Below are 27,834 nucleotides of genomic sequence, written 5' to 3'. Positions count from 1 at the left end.
CAGGCAGCAATCCTCCAACTAGGCGAAGGGGCCCAGGAGGCTGAGCCAGGGTAGCAGGTCAGTCTCTGGGACGTTCGGGACTTCACCTCACAGCATTCCTGGCCATTGGCCATGCTGACTGGGGCTGATGGGCATTGTAGTCCCATGCCTCCAGAGGGCAGCGGGTTGGGAGAGGCTGGCCTGGGTCTTTCCTTACCCCGCCCCTCCGATCCATCCACCTGAGGCAGCAGGCACCAGCACCCCTGGAGGTGGAGGCAGGACACCGCGAAGCTCTCAGAAGAAGGCTGCTGCCTCTGGGCATGGGCGGAGCGCCTTCCCGCAAGCGGAGGCAGCCCGGCCCTTTGCTGTGCCACTGCCTGATGCCGCTCCCTCCTCCCCTCCCCTCCCCTCCCCTCCCCAGGGGTGAATGTGACGGCACCCGCCCAGCCCGGAGTGCCCCCCCTCTCTTCGACGCAGCTCCAGATCCACCCCGGCTTGCAGGAGTTCCAGCTGGTGGACCTCTCCCGCCGCTTCCTGGCCCACGACTCGTTCTGGACCCTGCCGGGGCAGTTCCTGGGGAACAAGGTGAGGGGGCCGAGGCCCGGGCGGCGGGGGCTCTCAGTACAGCCTAGGCCTCGCCCCGCTTCCCGGGGGACATGGCGAAGGAGGCGAGGAGGAGCCCAGCGATCCGGGAGGACTCCTGCGCAGGGTCCTCCTCGCCAGGGTGGGGCGAGGCCTTGGCAGCCAGCCCCGGCAGCAGGCGGTCCCTGCTTTCCCCGAGGCCCCGGGGGTCCTCCCGGCAGTTGAGCCGGACCCCCCGGGGCCTGTCCTTCGTGCCTGTCCGAGGCTCTGCACAAAGCACCGTGCTTGTGCGGGAAAAGCCATAAAGCCGCGCAGAAACGCTCCGCCGTGCGTCGCACAAGAGCTGACCCGCTCGGCCCTCGCCCTCCCTGCGCTCTGCCCCCAGGTGGATTCCTACGGCGGCCACCTGCAGTTCAAGGTGCGCTACAGCCTGGCTCGGGGCCAGTCGGAGCCGGTGCAGAGGGCCGACGTCGTCATCGTGGGCGGTGGGCAGAGGCTCCTGTACCGAGCGCGGGTGCCCACGCAGCCCATGCTGGTGAACCAGCGCCAGGTCCACTTCAGCGAGGTGAGGAAGCCGCCGGGAGAGGGGTGTCCGGGGCCACCGAAGGGGGGCAGGATCCCTGGAGTCCTACCTGGCACGCCAGGCTCAGCCCGCCCGCCCTCCTTCACGCTCAGCCCCGGAGGGCCCCACGCCACACCTTGACCCATTCCCTCCCTCCCTCCCTCCCACGCGTCCCCCCACGCACCACTCCCCGCCTCGTGTCGCGCCTGCAGGAGAACTGGGAGAAGGAGTCGGGGGGCCCCGTCAGCCGGGAGGAGCTGCTCCTCGCCCTGCAGGACCTGGAAGCCATCCTGATCCGGACCGTCTACGACAACCGGATGGCCAGCGTGGGGCTGAGCGACGTGGTCATGGACACCACCACCACCGAGGCCACCGACCTGGGCACGGCGCGTGGCGTGGAGGAATGCAGGTGCGGGAGCCGGGGCGCAGGGGAGCTGCTTCCGCCACCCACCCTCCCCGGTGCGTGGGGCACTGCTCTCGGCCCCACTCCCGGGCCTCGCCTCGCGGCACCACAGCTGTGCAGCCCCCCCGCCCCCATCTGAGGCAAGGGGTGCAAGGCTGGGGTCCCGCCAGGCCACTGAGGCCGCTCGGAAAGCCCAGCCTGGCGGGGATCCCCCGCTCACGGGCCCCCGTGGCCGCCTGCCCTCCCCGCCGCCTCCAGCGCTGCCCTCGCTCCCACAGGTGCCCCGCCGGCTACTCGGGTCTCTCGTGCGAGCGCTGCAGCGTGCACTTCGAGCGCGTGCCCGGCGGGCCTTTCCTCGGCTCGTGCTCCGGATGCAGCTGCAACGGCCACGCCAGCTCCTGCGACCCGTCCTCCGGCTACTGCCTGGTGAGCTGCGCCCCCCAGTCGGGCCCCAGGGGAGGCCAGGGGCCCGAAGGGGGCCTGGCCTTGGGGGGTTGCCGCTCGCCCTGAAGCCGCTTGGGCCCTCCGGGGCCCTCTCCCTCCGCCTAGAACTGCCAGCACAACACAGAGGGGCCCCAGTGCAACATGTGCAAGCCAGGATTCTTCGGGGACGCCACGAAGGGCACCCCGACGGCCTGTCGCCCCTGCCCCTGCCCCTACACGGAAGCCCCCAGGAGGTGAGTGGCCAGCAGGAATATTCCCAGCCGGCCCCGGCCCCACGCTGCCCCGGAGCCGACTTCTCTCCCTGGCCCGTCCGTCATTGTGGGGAGAGTCGAGGCGGCGCCTGGCTTGCCAGCCACAGGGCTGCCTTGCGGGAAGGCGGCCGGGCGGCTCGGCGGGGGTGGCGGCGAAGGGGCTGGTGGTGCCGAGCGCCGCCCTGCTCATGCCCGGGGACGCCGGCCGGCGGCCTCAGCCAGACCGCGGGACGGGACGTGCCTCCCCAGCTGCGCCTGAGGGAGGCCGGTGCGGAAGAGCAGCCCTGCTCCCTCGCTTGCAGGTTCTCCGACTCCTGCTTCCTGGACACGGATGGCCACGCCACCTGTGACGCCTGTGCGCCTGGCTACACAGGACGCCGCTGCGAAAAGTGAGCACTTCTCTTACAGCAGCCCTTGGCCTTTGTTGCAGTGAAAGTTTATTCTGCACAGAGAGACCCTTCTGTTGCCCTTTTCACGCGGTTCTTTGAAGGTGTTTTACTCGTCGTCATTGTTTCTCTTATAATTGCAACACACGGACACAGAAAGCCAGCCGGAAGGACTCCTGGCGGGCTGCCTCTCTGGGAAGGCCCCCGAGGGAGAGATCGCTAGATCAGGTGGAGACACGGCGAGCTGCGCCCTCTGGCTGGGAGCAGGACTCCCACGCGCTCTGCCTGCTGCCCGGCCCTTTCACGCTGGCGCTGAGGCTGGGCCTCCCCGTGAATTCGGATTACGCAGGCGGGCACAGAGCCCGCAGTGCCGCAGCTGAGGAGTCAGTGCCCACATCCACCCCTCCCCTCCGAAATCAGCGGGCAGATCCCACAAAGGCTCGGCCACCGGCGAGGGGTCCCCAGCATGTTCATCGCCCCCTCGCTGGAGGGAGGCCACTGACTCGGGCTCTCGTCCGGTTGTCCCTGCAGATGCGCCCCAGGCTACGAAGGAAACCCCATCCAGCCCGGGGGCAGGTGTGTGAAGACCGGTGAGTAAGCTCTCTGGACGCTCCCCACATCCCACGCCGGAGGCTGGTGCGGGAGGGGTGCGACCACGTGGGTGACGGTGTCCGCAAGCCCCACTGGGCACGGAAGGACGTGCTTCAGAGCGAGCGAGCGAGCGAGCACCAAGCTGTGCTGGCACTCTGCGGGTGAGAACTCGGACTCTCCCAGGAAAGGGCCGGGTTTGGCACCCTGCGCAAGGTTGTCCTGCAGGGGATCGCCCGGCGTCTGTGCAGTGGGACTGAGCAGGATCGTGCAGACCCTGTGCCAGGTCTCCTCGCACTCGCCGCTTTCCGGTGCTTGCCCGGCACTGGGTGTGTCCCATGCAGCAGGCAGACCATGGGAGCCGGCCTGACTCCCCGCGCGACCTTCCCAGGAAATGTTCTGGAGCAGGTCGCCATCTTGTGGAAGTCCTGTGCCCACAGTGGCCCCAGTCTTAGACACTGGCGCTCCTTGCCCTGCGTCCCTGTGCGCCCTTGGCCCCCGAGTCCAAATCGGCGACGAGGGCCCCCTTCCCCAGGTGGGCCCCTGCAGGTGCTTTTGGGCAGGAATCCCCACAGTCCCGGCTCCAGGCAGCAGGGTGGGGACCCGGGGGCGGGCACTGGGAGAAGAGGGGGCTCCTTTAGCTCCCCTTTCCCCCTTTGCAGGGCAGGACGTGCTGTGTGACGAGCGCGGGAGCAGCAGGGCCGCGGGTGGCCGGTGCCAGTGCAAGGTAAGCCGGGCAGAGGCGCGGAGAGGCGTGCGTCCGACTGCCCCTCTGCCCGTCCGTCCGTCCGTCCGTCCTCTCATTCTTGGTGGACCTTCCGAGATGATCACTTTGGGGCAGGGTGCGTGATTCTGCGGGCCCAGTCCCACTGGGGAAAGACTCTCTGGAGCCCCGCGGGGTCCGGGGAGGGCAGGGCCACGGACACCGAGACGCCCTGCCCGCTGATGTGCCCCTCCTCTCCCTCGGCAGCCCAACGTCGACGGCCATCTCTGCGACGCCTGTGCCTCGGGCTCCTTCCACCTGAGCCGCGAGAACCCCGACGGCTGCCTGCGCTGCTTCTGCATGGGCGTCTCGCGCCAGTGCACCAGCTCCTCCTGGAGCCGGGACCAGGTGCGGTGCCCGCCCGGGGGCCCCCAGGAGCAGGGCCCTGCCCTCCCCTTCCGGCCTGGCCTGGCCTGGCCTTCCTCACGGTCTGCTGCCGGTGGGGAGGGGAAGGGAAGGCGGAGAGACGGCGAGCCCCGGGACGGCACACCGGGGCAGCCCCCACCCTCACTGACCGCCCGGTCCTTGCAGGTGCGGGTGGCCTACGAGGACGCCGAGCGGGAGCAGTTCAGCCTCTCCAACGCGGACGGCAGCCGGACCGTGGCGGAGGGTGTCCACGTCGCCACGGGCCCCGAGCTCTCCTTCTCCTCCTTCCACGTGCTGCCGCGCGATGTGTATTACTGGGTGCTGCCCCAGCGCTTCCGGGGAGACAAGGTGTGGCGTCGGCACGCGTGTCCGTGTCTGTCAGGCCCGGCCCCGGGCCGCACCTCCGCGGCGGCATGTGCCCGGCTTGAGTCGTGGCCCCGGCGGGACCCGGGGCCGCTTCCCGCCCGCTCTGAAGCTGCCCCCCCCCCGCAGGTGACCTCGTACGGCGGGGAGCTGCGCTACACCGTCACCCACGACACCTTCCCGGGCGTCGCACCCGTGCGGGGCCAGCCCAGCGTGCTGCTGCAGGGGAACGGCATCTTCCTGGAGCACTTCACGGAGCGGACCCCCCTGCCCGGTGTGCCCACGGGCTTCGCGGTGCCCTTCCGGGAGGTGAGCCGGCGGGCGGCGAGGCTCTCCCGCTTTGCCACTGCGCGGAGTGGGCTCTCCTGGCCCGAGGGCCGTGCGTCCGGCAGGGCGGCTCCGAGGCCTCTCCTGGCCCAGGGCCCCTCCTGCGCGCTGCCGCCCGGGCAGCCCGGCGGCCAGGAGGATGCGCCCGGTAGCCCCTCCCGCTCTCCCTTGCAGCACGCCTGGCGCCGTGCGGACGGGCAGAACGCCACCCGGGAGCACCTGCTCATGGCGCTGGCCGACATCGATGTCTTCATGATCCGGGCGTCCTACTCAGAGCAGCCCTCGGAGAGCAGGTAGGGGGCGGGGGGGCCAGCGGGGCCGGCCGCAACAGCGGGGAGGGCCAGGCCCCGGCCCGTGGGGCTCGCAATGCGGGGGCCGTGCGGACCCGCCCTCGGGCTGGCTGGACTCGGGGGGGGGGCGGGCGTGGGGCGCATCCCGTCCCCGGCGTTGTCAGCTGCCTCGCCGCTCCCTCGCGCAGGATCTCCGGCATCCACATGGACGTGGCCGTGCCGCACCCCACGGGCCTGGAGCCTGCCCTGGAGGTGGAGGAGTGCACCTGCCCCCGCGGGTACCGCGGCCCCTCCTGCCAGGTAAGCTGCCCCTCGCCTCGCCCTGCCCGCCTGGCCACGGGGGCGGGGGGGCTCCTCTGCTCGGGTCCCGCTCAGCAGCTGCCCCGGCACCTTCTCCCTCCCCCAGGACTGCGACTCCGGCTACACGCGCACCACCAGCGGCCTCTACCTGGGCACCTGCGAGCCCTGCGACTGCAGCGGCCACTCCTCTGCGTGTGACCCCGAGACGGGAGACTGCCAGGTGAGTGGGGGCGGCCTCGCTCCGGGGCCGCGGCCAAGACCCCGCAGGCTGCCTGCAGCTGCCGGCCCCGGGGGCGTGGGCGGGGGGCGAAGCCTCGCGGGAAGAGGGGCTGCCTGGCTTCCCCGCCTGCATCACCCCGCATGTTGGACGACCCTTCCTGGGGTCCCAGTTCCGGAGGGGCCCGGGCTGGGGGCTGCCAGCCTTCGGCACGCGAGCCGGGAGCGACCCGCCGGGAGCCGGGGGGCCCCGTGACCCAGCGAGCCTCTTCCCTCCTTCCCAGAACTGCCAGGACAACACGGAAGGGCCGCGGTGCGAGCGCTGCCGGCCGGGCTTCTTCGGCGACGCCAGACGCGGGGACTGCCGGCCCTGCCCGTGCCACGGGCCCCCCTCCGCCAGCCAGTAGGTGCAACCCGCCCGCGCCCGGCCCGGCTCCCGGCCCCTCGGGGGCTTCCGGCCGCGGCTCACCCACGGCTGCTCTCTCACAGGGCCCCCCGGAGCTGCTTCGTGGACTCGGACGGGCTGCCCACGTGTGACCCCTGCGGCCCCGGCCACGTCGGGCGCCTCTGCGAAAGGTGGGCCAGCCGTGGGGGGAGCGCCGGGCGGCCCTCCCCGGGCCCTGCCTCCGGTTCCCTGTCTCCCAGAGCCTGCGGGGCCGAGGCACGGGCTCAGGGGCGTCCCCGTCTCCCTGGGTTGCCCCCGGTGCTGCCAGCGGGCAGCAGGGAGGAGGGGTCAGATGGGGCCTGGCCCCCAGGAAGGGGCGCTCACGCCTCGCCGCTGCCATGCGCCTGGGGACAAGCAGATGCCGCTTCTCCCGGACTGGTGCCTGTCCTGTCCCGGCTCGTGTGGAGGTCTGCTCCCGAATAGGCGTGGGGAGCGAGACGCTGGCTGGGCCTGGCGGGGCAGGAGGGGCGTCGGATCTCCCCAGCCCCACGCCGGCCCTGGGCCATCCCGCTCCCGCCTCCTGACTCCACGCTGTTCTCTTGGGCCAGGTGTGCTCCAGGCTACGTGGGGGACCCCCTCCAGGGACAGCCCTGCACAGGTGAGCCCCGCACCTGGGGGGTGGCAGAGGGCAGCAGGGGCAGGCCGCACCGGGGCGGGCTTGGGGTCTGGCGGGAATTGTCTTCGGCAGGTTTCGGGTGGCTTTGGGGGGCAGTGAGGGGAGCGAGTTGCCTCTGAGGCCGGAAGAGCCGCCGAGGTTCAGCCCGACACATTCGGCGAACCTGCGCTGGAAGCTCGGGCACGTGGCCACACAGAGGAGAGTGCCTGCCCCCTCGTGGGGCCGGTGTGGGGCGGGGGGACACCAGCAGGGGCCGGGCAGCCCCCGACACTCCGCCTCCTCTCGCCCAGACCCAGGCCTGCGGTGCCACTGCGACCTCGACGGCAGCGTCAGCGGCCAGTGTGACGCCGACAGGCGGTGCCAGTGCAAGGTGGGAGCGCCTGCCCGGGGCTCTGGGGGGCCCGCGAGCGACACGGGGGCTTTCGGGTCTCCGTGGCCCGGCCCCGCCTCCCTGGCGCCCGCGTGCGGTTCAGCCCGCCTGTCCTCCGCCACAGGCCAACGTGGAGGGCCCCTCCTGCGGCACGTGCCGCCCGCACCACTTCCACCTGAGCGCGGACAACCCGGACGGCTGCCTGCCCTGCTTCTGCATGGGCGTCACCCAGCAGTGCTCCAGCAGCACCCACTACCGCCACGTGGTGAGCGCCCCCCCGCCGCCCGCCCCCCCCCCTGCCCTCCCCTCCCGCAGCCCGGCAGGCGTAACCGGCACTCTCTTCCCCCCCCTCCCCCCCCCCCCCCCGCCGGACAGGTCAGCCGCCCCTTCCTCCCGGGGAACTCGCAGGGCTTCGCTCTGGTCAACCGCCAGCGCAGCACCCGCATCCAGACCGGCCTCGTGGTGGAGGCGTCCCCGGAGGGCCCGCAGCTGTCCTACGGCCGCTTCGGCGAGCTGGGCCAGCAGGCCTTCCACTGGCAGCTGCCGGAAGCCTACCTGGGAGACAAGGTGTGTTGGGGCGGGCGGGCGGGCGGGGGAGCGCCGCCGCCTCGCGGGGCTGCCTGGCGTCGAAGCGGGGCTGAGGACGCAGCGCAGCCCCCCGCCCTGGCGAGGCCTTCCTAGCGATCGCGGCCTCAGCGTGCCTGGCGGTCGTGCGCGGGGGGAAGGGCCCTTCACCGGGGGCCGCCGGCCTCGCCCACGCAGGGGCCTCTTGGCTGCTCCTTCCCCCGGCCCGCCTGCACAGAAACCCTTTCCCAGGCCGGCCCAAAGACTGCGGAAATCGTCAAGCTTGTGAGCTCTCCGGAGCTCTCGCCCAGGTGATAAGTTGCTAGACAAAAAATGAAAGAGCAGCTGGGCTTTGGAGCTCTGCTGGGGGTCTGTCCAGTCTCCCAGCTGGCTTGCACTCGTCCGGGGGCAGAACCCTAGATTCACAGACCCTCCCGGGGCAGCCGGTGCATCTGTCCTGCCCAAGGCTCTTCCGCCGGGCCCAAAGCGCTCCTGCTTGTGCGACGGCCTCCTGGAAGGAGTGCGGCTCTGGGCTGGTGCGTGGTTTGCGCTGCCCCGTGGGTGTGCTCGTCTTGCACCCGTGCCTAGAAGAGGGCTCACCCAGGGCCGCAGTGGGCGGGCCGGGATGCCGGCGTGCCGCAATTTGGCCAAAGTTCGCCGTTGGGTGTCGTGCGACTGCAGTGTGGGCTGTGCTTCAGGACACAGGGCCCCGCAGGGGGCAGCCGGGAAGGGGGCAGCCGGGGGGGGGAGGGGCCTTTTTGGAGGATGGGGGGCGGGGGGGGACAGCTGGACCTTCACTGGTCAGGGAGTTGTTAAGAGGGCAGCTGCAAAGTGGAGCCAGGAAGGTGGGGCAGCTAGACGGAGGGGTGTCTGGAGGGGCCCTGCGGGGTTGTGCGAAGGGCGAGTGGCACGTTCCGTCACGCTGCGCCCGAGGGGTGGGCAGTGCAGGGAGGTGGATTCTGGCCGAACTGTGGAAGAGGCGTCTTCGCAATGGCGTTTGTCTGCTCCCGGGGGCAGGGGGTTCTGTCGGCGTGCGCGTCCGGGAGGGAAGAGACCCCCGTCACGAGGGCGGGTGGGCAGGCCTGCAGGCAGCGGCAGGCGTCAGGAAACGCCAGGCTTGGCCGGAGCCCGTTTGGCCGCTCCAGGCTCCGCCGGGAGCGCCTTCCCTTCTCTGCTCAGAGCCGAGCCGGCCGGGTCTCCGCCGGGCGCAGCCTGTGCTGGGGACCCTCGGTGCCCAGCCGGCCTTCCCAGCCGGGGGGCCGATCGCAGCTGGAGCCGTGCCACCAGCGCCTCACCCGCCGGTCTGTCTGTCTGTCTGCTCCCTCTCCTGTCCCCCTCTTTCCCTTCCTCATCTGTCTGTCTGTCTGTCTGTCTCTCTCTCTCTCTCTCTCTCTCTCTCTCTCATCTCTTCTGCCTGGACTGCCGGGCAGAGGGAGGCCTTCTTTGCCCGCCTTCGCCGCGCCCACAAGGTAGGTAGGCAGCCCCAGAAAGGGGGGGGGGGCTCGGCACCAGAGCCTGCCGCGGGGGGAAGGGGGCGAAGCGCCTGGCGAGGCAGCAGCCCTCGCGGTGGGAAGTGGGAGCCGCTCAGAGCGGGCGGCTCTGCAGGGGGCGAGAAGCGGGGGGCCGCGGTTCCACCCCCCACACGCCCATGTCCCATCCTGGCAGAATTCCACATCCCTCACGGAGGAGCAGCTGCGGAAGGACGTGGCCGCAGGCTGGATCCCCCGCTCCGTGGGTGCCGGGAGCAGGGCCAGGCGAGCCACCCAGGTACTGGGCGTGGAGGGTGCTCCGCGGGTGCAGGGCAGGCTGGGCCGCGGCCCCGTCCCGTCCGGGTGCCGGAAGGGCTGGGGCAGGCGTCCTGCGGAGGCGGCTACGGGCTGGGAGGCCGTGGGATGAGACGGCCACCTCCCCGCTGTGCCGTCTCACCACCTTTGGCGTGAGAAGACCTCTCCGTGCCGCACGCCTCCCTCTCGGCCTTCTCTCTGGCCCTTTCCTCCTCCTCCTCCTCCTCCTGCCTTCTTTCTCCCTCTCTGCTCGACCTTCAGGCGTGGCAAGACCAGCTGCGGCGAGACGCCGAGATCTGGGAGATGCTGTCCCACCTCACTGGGGGGCAGGCGGCCTCTTCCCCTCAGGCTCTGGCCGCCCCCAAGCCCCCTCCAGCGGCTCAGCGGAGGCCCCCTGCCGCCCGGCCGGCCCCCCTCGCTGGCCCCCTCCTCAGGGCTCCCCCCCGCTCCGCCGTGCCCCCTGCCCGGGCCCCTCTGCTCCCCGTCTCTCTGGCCACTGCTCCTGGCACACGCCCCCAGGTAGGACTCTGCCTCCCTCGTTGGTGCCGCGTGTGCATGTGCGTCTGTGCGCATGCACCTTCAGTGCTCCACCCGCCGCGCACATCATGCCGCCCACCCGGGTCGCTTTCCCCTGGCCTGGGGGAGGCAGGGTGCGCTGTGCCCCTCCGCGCAGCGGGGTGGGGCAGAGATGGCTGGGGCCAGGCGGGCCGGCTGCCCCCCGGCTGCCCCCTCCTGCAGCAGCAAGCCAAGGGTCCTCCCCCCAGCCGACCCAGGGGGCCTGCCACCAGCGGGGGGGCTGCCCCCTTGCATGCAGCTTCAGTGTTCAGCATGCGGTGGCATGTCTGTGGGGCAAAGGAGCGGTCTGTGGGTGGGATACTGCCCCCGGGGAGGGTGGCGCGAACCGGCTTCTCTCGGGCCCAGACGAGAAGCGCTGCCCAGGCGTCCTGACCGTGCGACGAAACCGGTGGGATGGGCGGCCACAGCGCCCGAGCGTCTCCCCCCTGGCCCTTGCTCCCCCACAGCATGCGCAGCGCGAGTTTGGGAGCGGGGCCCCGCAGCCCCGTGGGCGGGATCCGCAGCACGGGCTTGTCCGGAGCCTGCCGCAGGAGTGCCCCCCCGCCTGCCCGCCCCCCCGCATGCCGGGCCGTGCTCCGGGCCCCCCTCCAGCGCCGCAGCCCCACCCTCTCCTCTTCTGTCTCAGCACCAGCTGCTCTTCAGGGGCTTCCCGCTGCTTCCCGAGGCCACTTTCTACTGGGAGCTGCCCGAGGCCTTCCTGGGGGACCAGGTAATTCCCCCGCCGGGGAGGGTCCCGATCCTCGGGCCCGCCCCTGCACCCCCAGGCCGCCTCCACCCCAGCCTCAGATCTCGGAAGGGCGTGCGCGATGGCGTCGTGTCGCGTGCAGCTGGCTCCGCCGCGGGGGCCCCAGGCGTGGCAGGCGAGGGCGAGGCCGCATCGGCTGGTTCTACCGCCCAGGAGTGAATCCGGTCGCACCCGGTGCCGCTTCTGGGCAGGCGTGGCGCGGGGCGCGTGGTTCGTGGTTGACAGAGGCGTGTTCCTTCGGACTGGGAAGCAATTGGCGCTTTGGCGGGAGGTGGAGGGGGGGCGAGGGGCGCCCCGGTGGGGTGTCTTGGGCCACCTCAAAGGCTATCAGTAGCCTGGGTCAGTGGCCTCGGGCAGGAGTCCCTCAAGACCTAGGCTGCCGCCGCCTTGCCCTGTATCACCGGAAATTCCTCTGCCCCGAACGGGCTAGAACTGATGTAAGGAACTTCCGCTTGTGTCAGAATCCAGCTCGGTCCCTCTCCTTGCAGCTGCATCTGGGCCGCACGGGGAAAGGGAAGGGGGGAGATCCGCTCTGCTTCCAGATGTGCTGAAGCGCCGCAAGGGGCGCCTGATTTGGGGAAGCCCGCTGAGAAAGCGCCGACCAGAGCTGGCTCAGGACGAACTTTCCCGCTGAGGCCAGGAGGGGGTGACCGGGGGGCATTGTCTCCTGGCCTGGCTCGGCTCACCCTGCGGGGATGCTGTGAGGGCAAACGAGGCAGGGAAGGAGTCGCCCAACGCTGCCCCGGGAACGGGCGTGAGAAATGCGCCCGGCCCCAGTGCGGCCAGCCAAGAGGCACGCGGGGCAGCCGGTGCCAGAGAGGGCGGCTGGTTCTCCTTGCGCGAGTGCCCCTGGAGCAGCCGGGCCTGCCGACTGACGGCTGCCTCTCCCGCCCGCAGGTCGGGTCCTACGGGGGACGCCTTCGCTACACTCTGTCCTATAACGCCGGGGAGAGAGGCACCCCGCTGCCCGACGCCGCCGTGCAGATAACCGTAAGGACGGGGGGCGCTGGGAACTCGCGTCTGATGGGCAGGGGAGCCCGGCGTGCCCTGCACGGGGGGGCGGTGGCTGTGCCGCCGGCAGAGCGGTGCGGGGTGGGATGTTGTGGGTGCGAGGGACGGCCGGCACACGCGTCCCGTGCTCTCCGTGTTGTCCCTCTGCAGGGCAACGACATCACGCTGGTGGCCTACCTGCCCGAGCTCCAGCCCCGTGAGCGCCGCACCTTTGAGGTCCCCTTCCGGGAGGTAAGGCTGGCCCCTGGCCAGCATCCCGACACGCTGCATGACTTTGCCCGTGGCGGGGACTTCTCTGGGGTGGCCCTGCCGGGGGAGATCCAGGGGGGCACGAAGCGTACGCGCCCCTTTGTTGTTCGGGCCTTCCAACATTTTTGATTTTTCCACTGAGCGAGTGGCCTGGTTTTAGCGTGGCTTCCCGGCAGAAGAGTCACGGTGGCCGCCGGTCTGGGACGGCACGTGGACGGCACCTGAGCTGCTCTGTCGGGTTCAGTGTCACGCTCGCCGCTGTGCGGCCCCCCGTTGCTCGGCTTGGCTGCTCCCCGCTCACCCAGCCCTTCCGCCAAAGCCTGTCCCAGAGCGGCAGATCACTGAGGCGAGCGAGCAGCCCCGCCGGGGGGCAGAGCGATGCCACGCGCCCCATGCCGGACCCCTCTCCCCGCAGCAATTCTGGAAGCGGCCCGACGGGCAGCCCGCCACCCGGGAGCACCTGCTGATGGCGCTGGCGGACCTGGACGAGATCCTCGTGCGCGCCACCTTCTCCACCGACATGGTGTCGGCCAGCATCGCCGGCGTCGGCCTGGAGACCGCCGTGCCCACCTACACCAGCCTCGGCCGGGCCCTGGAGGTGGAGCAGTGCCGCTGCCCCCCGGGATACCAGGGACTTTCCTGCCAGGTGGGCCCCCCCGCCGGAGCTGCCGGGCTTTCTGGGCGCCTCTGCCGGGCCCGGGGACCCTCACCCCCTCTCTGCCTTGCAGGACTGCGCGGCCGGCTACACCCGCACGGGGAACGGCCTCTACCTGGGCCACTGCACCCTGTGTGAATGCAACGGGCACTCGGACTCCTGCCACCCCGAGACCGGCGCCTGCTCGGTGAGCCTCCTTCCCTGGGCCTGGTTCCTTGCCGGCAAGGCCGTGTCGCTGCAGAGCACGCGCCGAAACCCCGGGCTTGTATCGCAGAGGTGCGCCGTAATATAAAAAGTCTGCGCATCTGAGCACTGGGAGTGCGTTCCAACGTGGAGAGCTCGGCGAGGCCCGATCACCGCCGGTGCTGAGTGCCGGGGCTCGCTCCTCTCAGGTTGCCGGATGAGGCCGGAACGCTGGGCCAGTCCAGCAGAAAGCCGCCGGCCGCCTTCAGCCTCTTCCTTCTGCCCCCGCAGAGCTGCCTGCACCAGACGGCCGGGGAGTTCTGCGAGCAGTGCGCACCCGGCTTCTACGGAGACGCTACCGCCGGCACGCCCGAGGACTGCCAGCCCTGCGCCTGCCCGTTGCCGGACCCCGAGAACCAGTGCGTGCCCCTCGCCTCTTCCGGGGAGGGTGGGGGCCTGGCAGCGGCGGCGGCGCAGCACAGGGCCCCGGCCCAGGCCTGGCAACAGCTCTCCTGTCTCCCGCCAGGTTCTCGCTGACGTGTGAGAGTCTGGCCGGCGGAGGCTATCGCTGCACGGCCTGCGAGCCGGGCTACACCGGGCAGTACTGCGAACAGTGAGTGCCCCGGGGGGGGGCGGGGGGCATCTGGCAGAGTTGGTCGCGCGGCTGCCCGGGAAGCATTCGAAGACGCCCTGACGTCCTAACCGGTGTCCGTCACCCCTCTCACTCCACTTTGTGGAGCCCCCGGGCCCCCTCAGAGCCCCCTTCCTCCCCCCCCCCGCGGGCCCTGAGGTCTCCAGACCCAGAGGTGCTTTTCCTCCTGGAGTCGTTCCTGAGCCGCGAGGTGAGGAGGCTTGGGAGGGCTGCCGCTCTCCTCTCCACATGCAGCAGCAGCCCCTTCCCCAAAGCGCCCCCCCCCGGGGCAATAGAGCCCAGCTGCGGATGAGCTGGGGGGGGGGCATTAACTGAGCACTTACGTTACCTGCAACGATTTGGAGAGCAAAGGAATGGGCTGGCTTTGCCTCGGGTGTCATCCGGAGGCCTCCTGCTGAGTCTTTTAAAAAGTGCACACACGGACGTGGATCGCTCGGCAGGTTTCGTGCGGCTGCGCATCCCACGGGGCCGTGCCATGCCGTGCCCACGCCTGGCTCCTCCGGCGTGCCAAGGCCTCCTGCTGGGGAGCGCCAGGCTGGCCCCGTCCGGCGCCCCGGCGGAGCCTCTCGCCAGCCGCGTGGCTCACCCACACCTTCGCTCCCTTCCAGGTGCGCTGCGGGCTACACCGGCAACCCCAACATCCGCGGGCAGAAGTGCGTGGCCGTGGGTGAGTGAGGGCCGCCCGGTCGCGGGCGGGGGGCGTGGAGGAGCCGGGCTGGGCACGGGCCCCCGGCAGCCACCCCCAGGGGAGGCCGCCGGCGGGGTGGGGTGGGGTGGGGCTGCAGCAGCACCCTCCCCACGCTCCCCAGCCCACACGTGGGCTGAGGGCCTCTGAGGCCGCAGCTGGAACCGCCCCTGCAGGACTGGCAGCCGTGGACGGCCACTCGCTCAGTTCCTCTCGAGCCGGTCAGCTCTCGGGGAGCCCGTCCCGCGGCCCGATTGCGGGGTGTGGGCGCAGCCGCCTGCCTTTTGCCTGCCCTGAACGCTGCCCCACGCGGCTTGCCCCGCCGGCCCGGGCCCCACTGCGGCAAGCGAGCCATCGCTGACCAGGCACCTCCGTCCCCCCAGGAGCCCTGGACCAGCCGCCCCTCATCGTGCGGGTCCACCCCCCGCGGACCGCCGTGTCCCAAGGCAGTGAGGTGACGCTGCGGTGCCACGCCGGGGGGCCGCCCCCCCCACTACTTCTACTGGTCACGGGAAGATGGGCGCCCCGTGCCCAGCTCGGCCCAGCGCCGGCGGCAAGGTGAGTGCCCGCCCCTTGCCTGCTCCCCGCCGGACCGTCGGCACGGGGGGCCCGGGGACCCCGGAGGCCCACCCAGTGTAGGGGAGCAGGTGCCCCCAACCCGGGGGGCTTGCAAACCCCTCGCCGCGTTTGGAAGTGGGCCGGACGCCTCTGCCGAGCCCGTTCTGTGCTGGGGGCAGCCCCCGGGGCAGGGGCAGGCTCCCCCCGGCGGCTGACGCCCCCCGCCCCCCGCAGGGGTGGAGCTCTTCTTCCCCAGCATCCAGCCCGCGGAGGCCGGCGTCTATGTCTGCACCTGCCGCACCGCCCGGTACAGCAACTCCAGCCGTGCGGAGATCGTCGTCACGGGTGAGGGGTGCCGCTCCTGGGGAAGGGCCCGGGTGGGGGCTTGGGCCAGAGCAGGGCAGCCGGCGAGGGGCCGAGTCCCCGGGAAGGCCCCTGCTGCCCCCGCCCCGGGAAGGCCCCTGCTGCTCATTCCCTGCTCCCACCCCACAGAAAGCCCCAGCAAGCCCATCGTGGTGACGGTGGAGGAGCAGAAGGTGCAGACCGTGAGGCCCGGGGTGGACGTCACCTTCGTGTGCACGGCCAAGAGCAAGGTGAGCACCCTCCCCACTCCCCCCGCCCCGGATTCCTCTGCCCCGGACGGGACCGGGTTGCAGCTTGCCGTGGGTGCCGTCGTTCTGGCTGCAGCAGTCCTCGCACAGCCCTGCGGCCACTCGCCTCGCCCACCTGGCTCTGTCCAGGTGCGCCGGGCGGCCTCTTCCGGAGTGCCTGGCACAGAGATCAGGGCTCGCCGCCTCGCACGCCCTGCAGGTGCCAAGCCGGGGAGAGCGGCTCGCGGGGAGCAGATGCCAAAGGGCTGCCATGCGCTGCTGGCTGGGGACAGCCCCGCAGGGGATGGGATGGGATGGGACGGGGGCTGCCGGCAGCACGCCCACCCCCCACCCCGCTCTCGCCCCTCTCCCCAGTCCCCTGCCTACACCCTCGTGTGGACGCGGCAGAACAACAGGAAGCTGCCCAGCCGGGCCATGGACTTCAACGGCATCCTGACCATCCGCAACGTCCAGCCGGAGGACGCCGGCGTCTACGTCTGCACCGGCTCCAACATGTTCGACATGGACGAGGGCGCCGCCACCCTCTATGTGCAAGGTAGCCGGAGGCCCGCCGCTGGTGGCTGGCCGCGTGTGCCCCCGGCCACGCTCCGCCCTCCTCCTGTGGGCCTGGGCGGGTGCCTGTGGGGAAGGCGAGGAGGATGGTGGGGGCCGGGAGGGCGTGCAGATCGGCCGGCCGGCCGGCCCAGGGCGTGGGGTTCGGCGCGAGCCCTCTGCTGTGCTGCTTCCATGTTCCTCAGGGGGACCTCAGCCTCGTGCCCCCACACGCTGCTGGCTGCACCTCGAGGAAAGCGCTTCCCGCTGCGCCCACAGCTCAGCCAGCTCTAGCGTCAGCCTGCACCGCAGCTGCGGGGAAACAGTCCTCCGCCAGAGCAGCTCGGGGAGCGCCCCCTGCCGCAGGCGAGGCCTCGGGGGGGCGAGCGAGCCCCGTGCCGCACCGGCGTCCTGCTCCTGGCGAGGGCCGGGACCAGGGCGGCCTGGGTGGACGGAGCCGCCGGCGGCTTGCCCCCTCCTTGGGCCGCGGCTGCGCCAGCCGTGGCAGGGAGCGCCGCCCACCAGCCCGCCCCACGGCTCCAGCGTCCCTCGCCCCTCCCACGCCCCTCCGACACTGTCCCTTGTTTCCAGCTCCGTCTAAGACGCAGATGTTCTATGGACCCGTAGAAGTGGTGGAAGGCCACCGACCCTGTAAGTCGGCCTGGCCGCCCACTGCATGCTCCAGATGCACCGCCGCAGCGGCGATGCCGCCGCCGCCGCCGCCGCTGCCACCTCAGCCGCTGCCCCCCATGGTGTCCTGCACCCGATGCTCACCCCCACACGCCCCAGCATGCTGCACGGCCGGGAGAAGGCGCCCGCCCCGGAGGGAGACCTCCAGACGGCCCTCGGCTGCCCAGGCCTCACGCCGCGCTCCTTCCGTACCTGGCTGAGCTGTAGGGCCCCGGAACGTCCCGTTTGCGTGTGCATGGCAGGTCTTGTTTCCCAGATTTCTGCTCGCAGCCCCGGCAGGCGTGGAGCTCTCCGGGCCCCCACTGGCTTCCCCGCCTCTCCTGATGTGCCTCTTTCTGTCCCGTGCCAGCCGCAGCCTCCGTCCACCCCACGGCCACCATTGAGCCCGCGCAGCTGAGCGTCCAGCCAGGCCAGCCGGCCGAGTTCCGCTGCATCGCCACAGGGAGCCCCGAGCCCACGCTGGAGTGGATCGGTGAGTCCTGCCCCGGCGGAGCCCGCCGCGCCACCTCTTCCAGCCATGCGCAGAGCAGCCGGCCAGAGCACAGCGGGCGAAGCGCACGGCCGTTGCGGAGCCCCTGGCGTGCAAGCGGGAGCTGCTTTCGGGTGGGGGCTGGGTGGCCGGCCTCCGGCAGACGAGGCTGCCCAACCGCCAAGGTCCGGTTCTTCGAAGGCCCAGTGCCCGCACGCACGGCTTTCCTCGTCCCTCCCCATCCTGTCTTCCTTACATACTCCGCCATCTCGCTTGCGAGCTTGAGGTGCGGACCGTCACTGCTGACCGATCTGCAGGATGACTGGGAGCCTTCTTGGAGAAAAAGGCTTTTTGAACGCCCAGTAATGCCCGCCGACCTCCCTCGCTCTTCCAGGTGGGCCGGGGGGCATGATCTCCCCAAGGGCCGTCATCCGTGGCGGCGTCCTGCGCTTCCCCGCCGTCGAGCCCTCCGACGAGTCGCAGTACCTGTGCCGCGTCCGCAACAGCGCCGGGCAGCACATGGCCCGCGCCTTCCTGCAAGTGCACAGTAGGTCCGGCCGGCCGGCGGAGGGGAGGGGAGGGGAGGGCTGTGCGCCCGTCCGCCTGTCCGTCTGCGCAGGGCCAGAGAGGCTGCTGTGCCCCCCCCCCCGAGGTCCGGGCAGAGGCGTGGGCAGAGGCGTGGGGCGGCCCTGCTCTTTTCCCGTCAGAGCTACTGCCTGGGGACTGAGGCACCATTCATACGCAGCACCAAAGTCCACCATTCCTGCCTGCGGCATGCGAGTCACGGGTGGGGAGGAGCCGCGCTGCCGGGCGCCTCGGCCTCACCTGCCCTCTGCCCCCCGCCAGGTGCCAGCATCCCGCAGGTGCAGGTCAGCCCCGAGCGGACGGAGGTGCACGAGGGCAGCACCGTGAGGCTGTACTGCCGGGCCGCAGGCTCCCCCGCAGCCACCATCACCTGGGAGAAGCAGGGGGGCAGCCTGCCCCCGCAGGTGAGGCCCCGCCCCTCCCTCCCTCCCCCCCGCGTGTGGAGGGGTGGGCAGAGGAGGGCCTGGGAGACACGCAGGCGGCGCCGAGGAGCCAGAGCCCCCGGCACAGGCCTGCTTCTCTCTGTGGGTTCGGGGGCTGAGCGTGGAATGGGCCTGCAGGGGCAGAAGCTCTGGGGGGGCAGCAGAGCAAGGGGGTCCTTCAGGGCACTGCAAGACTGCCTTTCTAGCCTTTTTTTTTTTTCTCTCTCTGACCTTCCTTCCTTCCTTCCGTCCGTCTGTCCGTCCATCTGTCCTTCCTTCCTTCCTTCCTTCCTTGCTTCCTTCCGTCCGTCCGTCCTTGCTTCCTTCCTTCCTTCTTTCCGTCCGTCTGTCCTTCCTTCCTTCCTTCCTTGCTTGCTTCCTTCCGTCCGTCCTTCTCCCCTCCTGTCCCCGGGCCCGCCCTGTGCCTGCCTCTGTCCCCTTCCTCCTCGGCCAGGCTCTCCCCGTCTTTGGCTTCTTCCACTTCCAAGGCGGCGGCCTGGACCTCCTCCGGCAGCGGATCGAGGGGCTCCAGCAGGTAGCTCCTTCTGGCACAGCACGTCCGGGGCTGGCCACTGCTCGGGGGCTGCTGTCCCCCTCCCTCGCCCCGATGCTCCCCCTCGCCTGCCCCGGCCTCTCCTGGTCTCCGGCCGCAGGCTGCCAGTGCAGAGACGTGGGTCATTCTCCATCCGGGGGCCGAACTCCGTCCTGCACCGAGGTCCTGTGCTAGAGGAGGGGCGCTTCGGCTGCCACGCAGCGGCTGGGGAGTCTGCCCCCCCCCCACGGCTTCTGCGTCACCCCCCACGCCGTCATTGCAGCAAGACAGGTGTCCGGGACGCGCCATCGCCTTTGCCCTGAGCGCAACTCTAGCTTGCGCCTGCCTGTCAGTGGGGCTGGTGCGCCGCCACAGCGCTCAGCACGCTCTCCGCCCTTGCAGTCGCGCGCCGAGCAGACCGACATCGCCACCTTGGTGATCCCCGCCATAACAGCCGCCGACGGAGGAGTGTACCTGTGCGTGGGGCGCAGCGCCGCCGGAGTGGGGCAGGCCCGGATCGAGGTGGTGGTGGTGGCAGGTAAGGCGCCAGCTCGGGCCGCGGGGCCGCCTGCCCTCTTTTCCTGGCTTCGCGAGCGGCTCGTGCGGGGGGCACTGCTGGCTGCAGACCGGGATGAAGAGGAGTTCTCCCCCCCGCCCCGCTTCTCCTGGCAGCTTCAGGCGCTTCGCCAGCAGTGCGGATTGAATCCTCCTCTTCCTCGGTGACGGAGGGGCAGACCTTGGACCTGAACTGTGTCGTCGCTGGCCAGCCGGCCGCTTCCGTCAGGTGGTACCGGCGAGGAGCTGCCCTGCCGGCCAAACACCAGGTGCAGGCACCCCGAAAGCTGGAGGCCCGCTGACCCCCGGGGGGCGGACCCAGAGCGCGCTCCCAGGTGTGGGTGGGTAGAGGCCCCCCGGCGCGATTGGCTCGATTTGCCGGTCGAGCGCGAGGCCCGCCTTGTCGGGGGCGCCTTCATTGCCTGCCTGCCTGCCTGTCTCGGGGGAGGGCAGCCAGCCGCCTTCCAAATGTTTTGGCCCGCAACTCCCATGGTCCACCACCCTCGACTGCTGGCTGGGGCTGCCCGGCCGAAGCTGCTGGAGGGCCTCGGGGGGCCCTCCCCTCGCCTGTCGTCTCTGCCCGGCCGGGGGCCACGTCTCCCTCCCGGGGCCGCTTCTCTCAAGCTGCACGGGACGCTTTTGCCCTGTTTAATCCCGGTGACAGCCCTGCGAGGCGGGCTGTGTGCCCGCGCAAGGAGCCCCGGGTTGCGAGCGTGCCCCACCTTCTCCCGCTCAGGTTTACGGGCCGCTCCTGCGCATCCCAGACGTCTCCGCAGCCGACTCGGGCGAGTACGTCTGCCAGGTCAGCAACGGGGCCGGCCCCAAGGAAGCCTCCATCTCCGTCAGCGTGCGGCAGGGCCACGGCCCCGTGCACGGTAAGTCCGGGCGGCTGCTCCGGCCGCTCCAAGGGGACGGGGCAGGAGAAGCCGCGGCAGGGCCTGCACCGCGCCCTGGGGCCCAGCCCCCCGCCCCCCGAGCGGCTGGGGTCCCCGCCGCGGGGCCGCCGCCTCTTCCCCGAAGGCAGGAGGGCAGGGATGCTGCAGGCAGCCCCGCGTTCCGGCCCCCGGCCACGCCTGCTGCCCCACCTGCGCGCCCCCCGAGAGCCCGGGCGTCCTCGGACCGGACCCAGCAGGCCTGCTCCCTCCGCAGGAACGCCTTCGGTCGGGATCGAGTCCCCGTCCCCGTCCGTCAGCGAGGGGCAGGCCCTGGACCTGAACTGCCTCGTCTCCGGCCTGGCGCGGCCCACGGTCGTGTGGTACAAGCGCGGGGGCGCGCTTCCTGCCAGCCACAAGGTACGGCGCTGCGGAGGCCTCTGGCCTGCCGGTGTCAGGCCCCTGGCGCGCCTGGCAGGCCCTTCCGCTTCCTGGTTCGCGCAAAGAGGTGAGGCTGCCTTTCGGCCCGCTCAGGTTTCCGGCTTCCACCTGCGGATCCCGGCAGCCGCCCTGGAGGACTCCGGCGAGTACGTGTGCCGCGTGAGCGACGGCGCCAGCGGAGCGGTCCGCGAGGCCTCCATCGTGGTGACGGTTCACAGCGCCTCCCACAGTGAGCTCCGCGCCTCGTTCCACCCCTCTGCGCCCCGGGAGGTGCTTGGGGCCGGGGGCTGCGGGCTGGAGCCGGGGAGGGTCAGGCAGCCTCCCGGTGGGGGTCGTGGCCTGTGTCACACACTGGGCAGCTGATCAGGAGCGGGGGCTTCGTTAGCAGGTGCTAGGGGAGGAGGGAGGGCCGCTTTCAGGCAGGGTGCAAGCCCCCCAGGCCCCCGGCCGAGTGTGGCCCCCTGGCCAAAGCCTTCCGGATGGCCGTGCCCCTCTCCTCACCCCCCGGGGGCTCCTGGCGTCCATTCCCGGGCTGCGTGAGCGCACCGTGCTTTCCTTCTTGGCCAGATTCGCGTTGCGCCCACTCAGCCACAGGCTGTCCGGAGGGCTCCCAGCATGCAACGCACCCGCGAAAGCCAGCCCGAGGCCGGCATCGGCGGCCCCTTCGCCTCCCGGCTCCACTGACCACAGCCGTCTTGCTTCCCAGCCTCAGGGGTCACGCCAGCACTGCGAATCGAGTCTTCGTCCCCCTCCGTGGTGGAAGGCCAGACGCTGGACCTGAACTGCGTGGCCGCGGGCCAGGAGGGGGCCACCATCATGTGGTACAAGCGAGAGGGCGCCCTGCCGCCGGGCCACCAGGTGCGGGGCGGGGCGGGGCGCCGGCCGGGGTCTTTCCGCGGGTGGCAAGGCCCTCCCGCCCCAGCGCTGAGCGCCCCCGTCTCCCCGCAGGCCTCCGGCTCCCGCCTACGCATCCCGCAGGCCTCGGCCGCCGACTCGGGCGAGTACATCTGCCGCGTCAGCCTGGGCCCCGTCACCCGAGAGGCCTCCGTCCTCCTCTCCCACAGCAGCTCCTCCTCCAGTAAGCGCGGCCCCCGCGGGGGGGGGCGGGAGGGGGCCGGGCCGCCCCGCGGGGACGCCTGGCCAGGCCTCACCCCCCCTCCCCTCTGCCCCCCAGGCTTGGGCATCGTGCCCGCCGCGAGGATCGAGGCCTCCTCCCCGCACGTCCGCGGAGGGCAGACACTGGAGCTGGACTGCATCGCCGCCCGCCCGGCCCGGGCCACCGTCACCTGGTACAAGCGCGGGGGCGCCCTGCCAGCCGGCCACCAGGTACGGGGCCACCCCCACGGCCCGGGACGTCCCCCGGCAGCCGGCCAGCAGCCGGGCGGGCCCCGGTCACCTTCCGCGGCTCGTGAGGAGCGGCTCTGGGGGGCTGCCCCCGCCACGTGCCGCCTAGCGCCTGTCGTCTCACGGCCTGCTCCCGCCCGGGACCGGATCCCTTCAGCCTCGAGGAGCGTTTCTGTGTCTTCTTTTTAAAAACAGGCTTAATAGAAATGCGCAGGTGGCAGCTGCTGGCTTGGAAGAGGCGCTCTGCTTCTCACGAGTAATGGGGTGGGAGAGGGCAGGAGGGACCTCTGCCGGGGCAACGGGCCCTCCGGCACAGGGGCCTCAGAGCGCCCCCCACTTCAGCACCACTTGCCCTCCTCCCACGCGACCCACCGGTTAACTCGCCCCAACGCCTCCAGTGCCGCAGCCCAGCCCCCCCGTCTCCCCCAGTCCCCGTGACGGCGGCGGCGCTCTCATTCTAGGCCTTCGGATCCCGCCTGCGGCTGGTCAGAGTCTCTTCCGCGGACTCGGGCGAGTACGTCTGCCGGATCAGCTACAACGCCAGCGCCAGCCAGGAGGCGTCCGTCTTCATCACCGTCCGGCAAGACGGCACTGCCCCCTTCCGTGAGTCCGGGTCCCCCGCCGCGGGGAGAGGCTGGCGGAACGGAAGGTCGGGGACAGGGTCACTCAGCCGCTCGAACCGTGGCCCCAGAAGCGCCTCCGGAAGGGCTTGGGTCTTGGGGCAGCGGAGGCTCGGCACCCTCGGCGCAGACCCTCGCGGCCGGCCCTTGGCGCTGCAGGGCAGAGAGGGAGGGCCGGCCGGCCGCCCGGGCTGTGGGCCGCCCCATACCGCAGCAGCGCGCCTTGCCCACCGCCCGTCCCCGTTGTGCTTCTTGCAGCCCCCGGCGTGACGTCCCTGCTGCGCCTCGAGGCTTCCTCGGCCCCCTCCGACGAGGGCCACACGCTGGAGCTGCGGTGCCTCGTGGCGGCCCCCGCCGCCCAGGCCAGCGTCTCGTGGTTCCGGCGAGGAGGCCCCCTGCCGGCCAGTCACCAGGTATGGGGGCCCGCCAGCCCCAGGCTCCGTCCCCAGAGGGGCCCGCCAGCCCCAGGCTCCGCTCCCAGCAGCCCCACCGACCGAGCGCGTGCCGTGTCCCCCACAGATCTCCGGCCCCCTCCTGCGCATCCCGCAGGCCTCGGCGGCCGACTCCGGGGAGTACGTGTGCCGGGTCAGCGAAGGCTCGGCTGTGCACGAAGCCGCCCTCCTCGTCACCATCCGGGACGCCGTGGGCTCCTCCTTCTGTACGTCTCGGAGCACCCCTCGGAAGGGGCTTGGGGTGGGCGGGGGAGGCCTGTCCCTTGCCGGCGTGTGAGCACGGGATGCAGGGGGAGGTCCCGAGGCCCGGACCCTCGCACCCCAGACACAGACTCGGGACGCGGCTCAGCGAGCCAGTCCCGGCAGCTTTCCCTTCTTCAGCACCCCAGCTCGTGTCGGGGCCGCAGCCGGTGGCGGAGGGGCGGAGGATGTGGCCCGCCCACTCAACGGCGTGCCGAGGGGCCGCCCCTCGCCCGCCCGCCCCTTCTCTCCTCTCCTCTCCTCGCCTGTGACTTCCCTTTCGCCTCTGGCCTTGCCAGCCGTACACGCAACTTCCCCGATCCGGATCGAGGCCTTGTCCCCGTCCGTCGTCGAGGGCCAGACCGTGGACCTGAACTGCCTGGTGCCGGGCCAGTCCCAGCCGCGGGTCGTGTGGTACAAGCGGGGGGGCACCCTGCCCGTCAACGCCCAGGTAGGGGAGGCGCCGGGGCGGAGAGGCCGGGCCGCGGGAGGGCTGTTCCCTGGGGAGTGGGCCGCGGCCGGGGCCTCTTCCCACCCTCGGCCAGCAAGCAGGGAGGCAGGCGAGTCTGGCCAGAGGGCAGGCCTGTGGGGCAGCCCTCCAGCCCTTCAGGAAGGCGCTGCCCCGAGCGATTTGGTGATCGCTGGCACACAGAGGTGTTCAGTGGACGGACGGACGGACGGGTGCCCTGACCACGCTCTGCCTCCCGGCGTTTCCCTCCTGGGAGCAGGTCCTCGGAACACACCTCCGGATCCTGCAGGCTTCGGCGGCCGACTCGGGGGAGTACATCTGCTACCAGGACAATGCCCCCGTCCCCCGGGAGAGCTCGGTGTTCATCTCCATCCCCAGCAGCTCAGGCCCCCCGCCCGGTGCGTGTCTTCCGGGGACGCCTGTGGGGCTGGCTGTGGGAGCGCTGGGGGCTCTTCGCCTTGGCTTGCGGGAGCCGTCTCTGCGGGGCCGGGGCTCTCGGGAGGGGGATCCGCCCCGCCCCCCGCTGCTGAAACCAGCCCCTCCGCTTCTGGCAGAGCTGGGCTCAGGCGCGAGGGCTCCAGGAGACAAACGGCATCTCCCGATGCTGAACGTTGGAGTATTTGTATTGTGCGGTGCGAAATAACTAGACTGCACCACGAAAGGGAAACAGTGCGCGTGCATAAGTAAAATATCTGAATCATACGTAAAAAAAGCAGAAGATCCAATCTGGACCCCGCATGCCCCAGAGCTCCTTGTAAAGTGAGAGAGAAAATGCACTTTGCATATGTTCAAGTTGCTCTCTGCCTGTTTTGGTCTTGCTTCATATGCTTTTGCTTTGGGAACTGATGACAGAGGCGGGTGCTGGGGCCCAGCTCAGCGTAACTAAACTAGGAAAGGCTCCTGCCGCAGCTTGGGGGGAGCCGGGGAGGAAGCCGCCTGCTAACCGGGGCCCTCCTCTTGCTCCGGCAGCCTCTGGGGCGATCCTGCCGGTGCGCATCGAGTCCTCCTCCTCTTCCCTCGTGGAAGGACAGACCCTGGAGCTGAACTGCCTGGTCGCCGGCCAGCCACAGCCCAAAGTCACGTGGTCCAAGAGAGGAGGGGCCCTCCCCGCCAACCACCAGGTACGGCGGCAAGGCCGCCTCTCCCGCGTCCCCGGCTTGTCGGCGGGCCCAGAGCACCCAGGCGGTTACGGGAAGGTGCTCACGTGGTCCCGGAAACGGAGAAGCGCCCGCCTGCGGGGCTTGCTCGTGGCTCAGGGCCCCCGGCAGCAGAGTTCCTGGCGCCCTCCCATCCGGGACGGAGCTGGGCTGGCGTGAAGGTGCAGTGGGCCAGTGCGGGGGGCGGGGGTCAGACTTCCGTGCGCCCACAAGCCCCAGAGGAGGGAGGAGAGCAGTGCACGGGCAAGAACGGGGGGGGGGGGGCGAGGCAGAGCGCGCAGCCCGGCAGGGCCCTGATGCTTCCCTTTCGAGCAGGTCTCGGGCACGCGCCTGCGCATCCCGCAGGTCTCCTCCGCCCACTCCGGAGAGTACGTCTGCCGCGTCAGCAGCGCTGGTGTGACCCAGGAGGCTGCGTTGCTGGTCACCATCCAGGACGGTGAGAGCCCGGGGAGGCTGGCGGCGTCCCTCGCCCCCCCCCCCGGCATTCTGGTCACTCGGCTGCTTGAGGACTGCCTCGAGGCTCAGATCTCCCCTTTCTTTGTGCCGTAGGGGCTGCGCCATCTCTGAGGATTGAGGCTTCGTCGACTTCCGTCGTCGCAGGAGACACCCTGGACCTCACCTGTGTCGCCCCCGGCCAGCCGCACGCCACCTTCACGTGGTCTCGCCGAGAGGGCGCCCTGCCCGCCGGCCACCAGGTACGGGAGGGCCTCAGCCCAGGAGGGCTTTTCCGGCGGCGGGCCGGGAGGGCCCAGGATGCCGTGAGGCGGCCTTGCCCACCCCCGTTCCACTCGTGCAGGTCTCCAACGGTCGCCTGCGGCTCGTGAAGCTCGCCCCAGCCGACTCCGGCGAGTACGTGTGCCGCGTCGCTGGAGGAGCGGCCCCGCAGGAGGCGTCCTTCGTCGTCCCCGTCCCGGCTGGTGGCAGCGGCAGCGTTTCACGTAGGTCGAACGTCCCGGAGGGGCGCGCGGTCCATTTAATAATGGGGGGCGGCCAGGGGGGTCTGGCGCCTCACCAGCACCGTTTGCCCGCAGGCCTGCAGAGCCCCATCATCTCCATCAGCCCCCACAGCACGGCGGTGCGCCGGGGGGCCGACGTGGCCTTCAGGTGCCAGGTGCACGACGGCGCGCAGCCCATCGAGCTCTCCTGGAAGCTGCCCAACAACCAGCTGCAAGGTGGGCCGCAGCCCCGTCCCGTCCGGAGGCCACAGCAGCCCCGCCGGACTGCTGGGAAATGGCCCCACGTCCGCCCGGCTACCCGCTCCCTGACCTGAGGATGTGGGGCGGGGGCCACCCCAACCAGGCCCGGCGAGACCGGGTCCCAGGCCGTGGGGATGGGGAGGAGGCCGGCGCCCGAGGCCTCAGTCTGCTGACCCCCAGCCGCCTGGCCGTGCGGCCCGCCACGTGGGCCCCCTCCGCTTGCCGGCGTGAACTGCGGCAGAGCAAGCGCCGAGCAGCCGGGGAAGCACAGGGCCCTGCCCGGAAGAGTCCCCGGGAGGGGCTGGGGGGGGCCCCCGCGGGGCCGCCTGCGACGAGCCCGCGGGACCCCTCCTCTCTCCCTCTCCCTGCAGAGAACGTGAGGATCAGCCCCAACGGGTCCGTGCTCAGCATCACGGGTGCGCGCCCCCCGAACCAGGGCGCCTACCGCTGCGTCGCCTCCAACCGATTCGGGATCACCAACAGCGTGGTCAACCTGATGGTGCAAGGTGGGTCACTGCCCCGGCCCCAGCCCCCGTGCGGGCGCCGGCAGGAGGCTGCCGCTGTCGGTGCGACGGGCGTGGGTCGGGCGCCTGCCTGGCATGGGTGCCGCCGGAGGCGTGGCGGGGCACACGCCGGGCAGATCGCCGGGGATGCGCCTGCCCAGCGGACGGGCCGCTCGGGCCCCCGCCTCGCCCAGCAGCGCTTTCAGGCGGGCCCCCCGTCTCTCCCTCCAGGGCCCCCGACGGTCTCCGTGGTGCCCAAGGGCCCCGTGGAGGTGAAGCCCGGCAAGTCCCTCAGCCTGGACTGCCTGGGGGCCGGCGAGCCCCGGGCACTGGTGCGCTGGAGCAAGCTGGGCGCCCGCCAGAAGGTGGAGCACCAGACGCTGCTGCCGCTGGAGAGCCGCGCGGTGCTGCAGGTAGGTCGGGGGGCCGCTGCTTCGGGGTGGGGCGAGCAGGGGCAGCCTTTCTGGCGCAGCGGTGGGTGTCTGGACCCGGCTGCCGGGGCAGAATCTCCAGGCTCCGGCAGCGTCTGGGCTCTGTCCCCTGCCGGAGGGCCTTTTGGAGCCCGCCAGGGCCTTCCCTCTCTGTGGCCGGCCCGGGGCCTGGACCTCTTCGGGCCCCAGCAGGAGCCGCGTGCTGGACCAGGCAGGCTGTCCTGTCTGCGGCGTCCCGGGGCCCCTCCGGCCCCAGCACTTCCCTCCTTCCCCAGCATCCAGGGATGTATTTTGGGCCTGGGCCGCACCTGCCCTCACTCCCTGGGGCGCGTGCCCTGCGCTCTCCCCTCTCCTCTCCTCTCCCCGCCTGGCCCACCCTGTGCCTTCTGCCCTCCCAGATCAAATCTGCCAAGCTGGAGGACGCCGGCACTTACATCTGCCTGGCGCAGAACTCCCTGGGCACGGCGGAGGCGCAGGTGGAAGTGAGCGTGGAGGCCGTCCACGGGAAGCCCGGGGCCCCCCAGGTGCACGTGCACCCCACGCAGGTGGTGCTGGCGGGGGAGACCGCGCGGCTCCGCTGTTCCGCAACAGGTGTGTGTTGGGGGTCTCCTGGAGGGGGAAGGGCGGGAGTGCAGCCCCTGGCCAGCAGCGCACCCCAGAGCGGCTTGGGTGCGTCCGGGGAGCAGCAGGGAGGCTGGGAAAATGCCCCGTGGGGGGCGAGGGGGGCAGGAACGGGGGGGATCTTCTGGGGCCCCGGCAAGCTGGCCGGGTCAGGACTCCAGGTCCGAGGTTCTGCATCCC

The 27,834-nt window shown here is 71.5% G+C and overlaps 1 protein-coding gene across 1 annotated transcript in view; it reads left to right on the top strand.

The window, feature by feature from the left end:
- HSPG2 (heparan sulfate proteoglycan 2) overlaps positions 1 to 27,834 on the top strand; it is a 51,769-nt gene that overhangs the window by 12,909 nt on the left and 11,026 nt on the right. The window contains 56 exon segments of the mRNA XM_044421259.1: positions 401 to 564; positions 947 to 1,126; positions 1,336 to 1,532; positions 1,805 to 1,952; positions 2,076 to 2,203; positions 2,524 to 2,610; positions 3,139 to 3,197; positions 3,858 to 3,922; positions 4,166 to 4,306; positions 4,490 to 4,672; positions 4,817 to 4,996; positions 5,189 to 5,307; positions 5,493 to 5,604; positions 5,711 to 5,824; positions 6,105 to 6,223; positions 6,310 to 6,396; positions 6,814 to 6,863; positions 7,172 to 7,251; positions 7,376 to 7,516; positions 7,627 to 7,818; positions 11,818 to 11,910; positions 12,082 to 12,162; positions 12,596 to 12,826; positions 12,909 to 13,022; positions 13,310 to 13,437; positions 13,545 to 13,631; positions 14,279 to 14,337; positions 14,739 to 14,830; positions 14,832 to 14,913; positions 15,148 to 15,258; positions 15,406 to 15,506; positions 15,879 to 16,059; positions 17,095 to 17,217; positions 17,609 to 17,761; positions 18,061 to 18,203; positions 19,156 to 19,291; positions 19,426 to 19,577; positions 20,045 to 20,183; positions 20,458 to 20,600; positions 20,715 to 20,850; positions 21,328 to 21,479; positions 21,570 to 21,699; positions 21,796 to 21,947; positions 22,427 to 22,568; positions 22,844 to 22,998; positions 23,105 to 23,243; positions 23,577 to 23,728; positions 24,006 to 24,144; positions 24,716 to 24,867; positions 25,219 to 25,339; positions 25,453 to 25,598; positions 25,700 to 25,841; positions 25,935 to 26,075; positions 26,471 to 26,605; positions 26,834 to 27,015; positions 27,432 to 27,624. Of these exon segments, the coding sequence (XP_044277194.1) occupies positions 401 to 564; positions 947 to 1,126; positions 1,336 to 1,532; positions 1,805 to 1,952; positions 2,076 to 2,203; positions 2,524 to 2,610; positions 3,139 to 3,197; positions 3,858 to 3,922; positions 4,166 to 4,306; positions 4,490 to 4,672; positions 4,817 to 4,996; positions 5,189 to 5,307; positions 5,493 to 5,604; positions 5,711 to 5,824; positions 6,105 to 6,223; positions 6,310 to 6,396; positions 6,814 to 6,863; positions 7,172 to 7,251; positions 7,376 to 7,516; positions 7,627 to 7,818; positions 11,818 to 11,910; positions 12,082 to 12,162; positions 12,596 to 12,826; positions 12,909 to 13,022; positions 13,310 to 13,437; positions 13,545 to 13,631; positions 14,279 to 14,337; positions 14,739 to 14,830; positions 14,832 to 14,913; positions 15,148 to 15,258; positions 15,406 to 15,506; positions 15,879 to 16,059; positions 17,095 to 17,217; positions 17,609 to 17,761; positions 18,061 to 18,203; positions 19,156 to 19,291; positions 19,426 to 19,577; positions 20,045 to 20,183; positions 20,458 to 20,600; positions 20,715 to 20,850; positions 21,328 to 21,479; positions 21,570 to 21,699; positions 21,796 to 21,947; positions 22,427 to 22,568; positions 22,844 to 22,998; positions 23,105 to 23,243; positions 23,577 to 23,728; positions 24,006 to 24,144; positions 24,716 to 24,867; positions 25,219 to 25,339; positions 25,453 to 25,598; positions 25,700 to 25,841; positions 25,935 to 26,075; positions 26,471 to 26,605; positions 26,834 to 27,015; positions 27,432 to 27,624 (7,404 nt within the window).

The sequence above is a fragment of the Varanus komodoensis genome, unplaced genomic scaffold (assembly GCF_004798865.1).
Source record: "Varanus komodoensis strain SLA01 unplaced genomic scaffold, ASM479886v1 scaffold116, whole genome shotgun sequence".
Taxonomy (NCBI): Eukaryota; Metazoa; Chordata; class Lepidosauria; order Squamata; family Varanidae; genus Varanus; species Varanus komodoensis.
The sequence above is the reverse complement of the archived record's forward strand: the minus strand, read 5'-3'. Positions and strand labels throughout refer to the sequence as shown.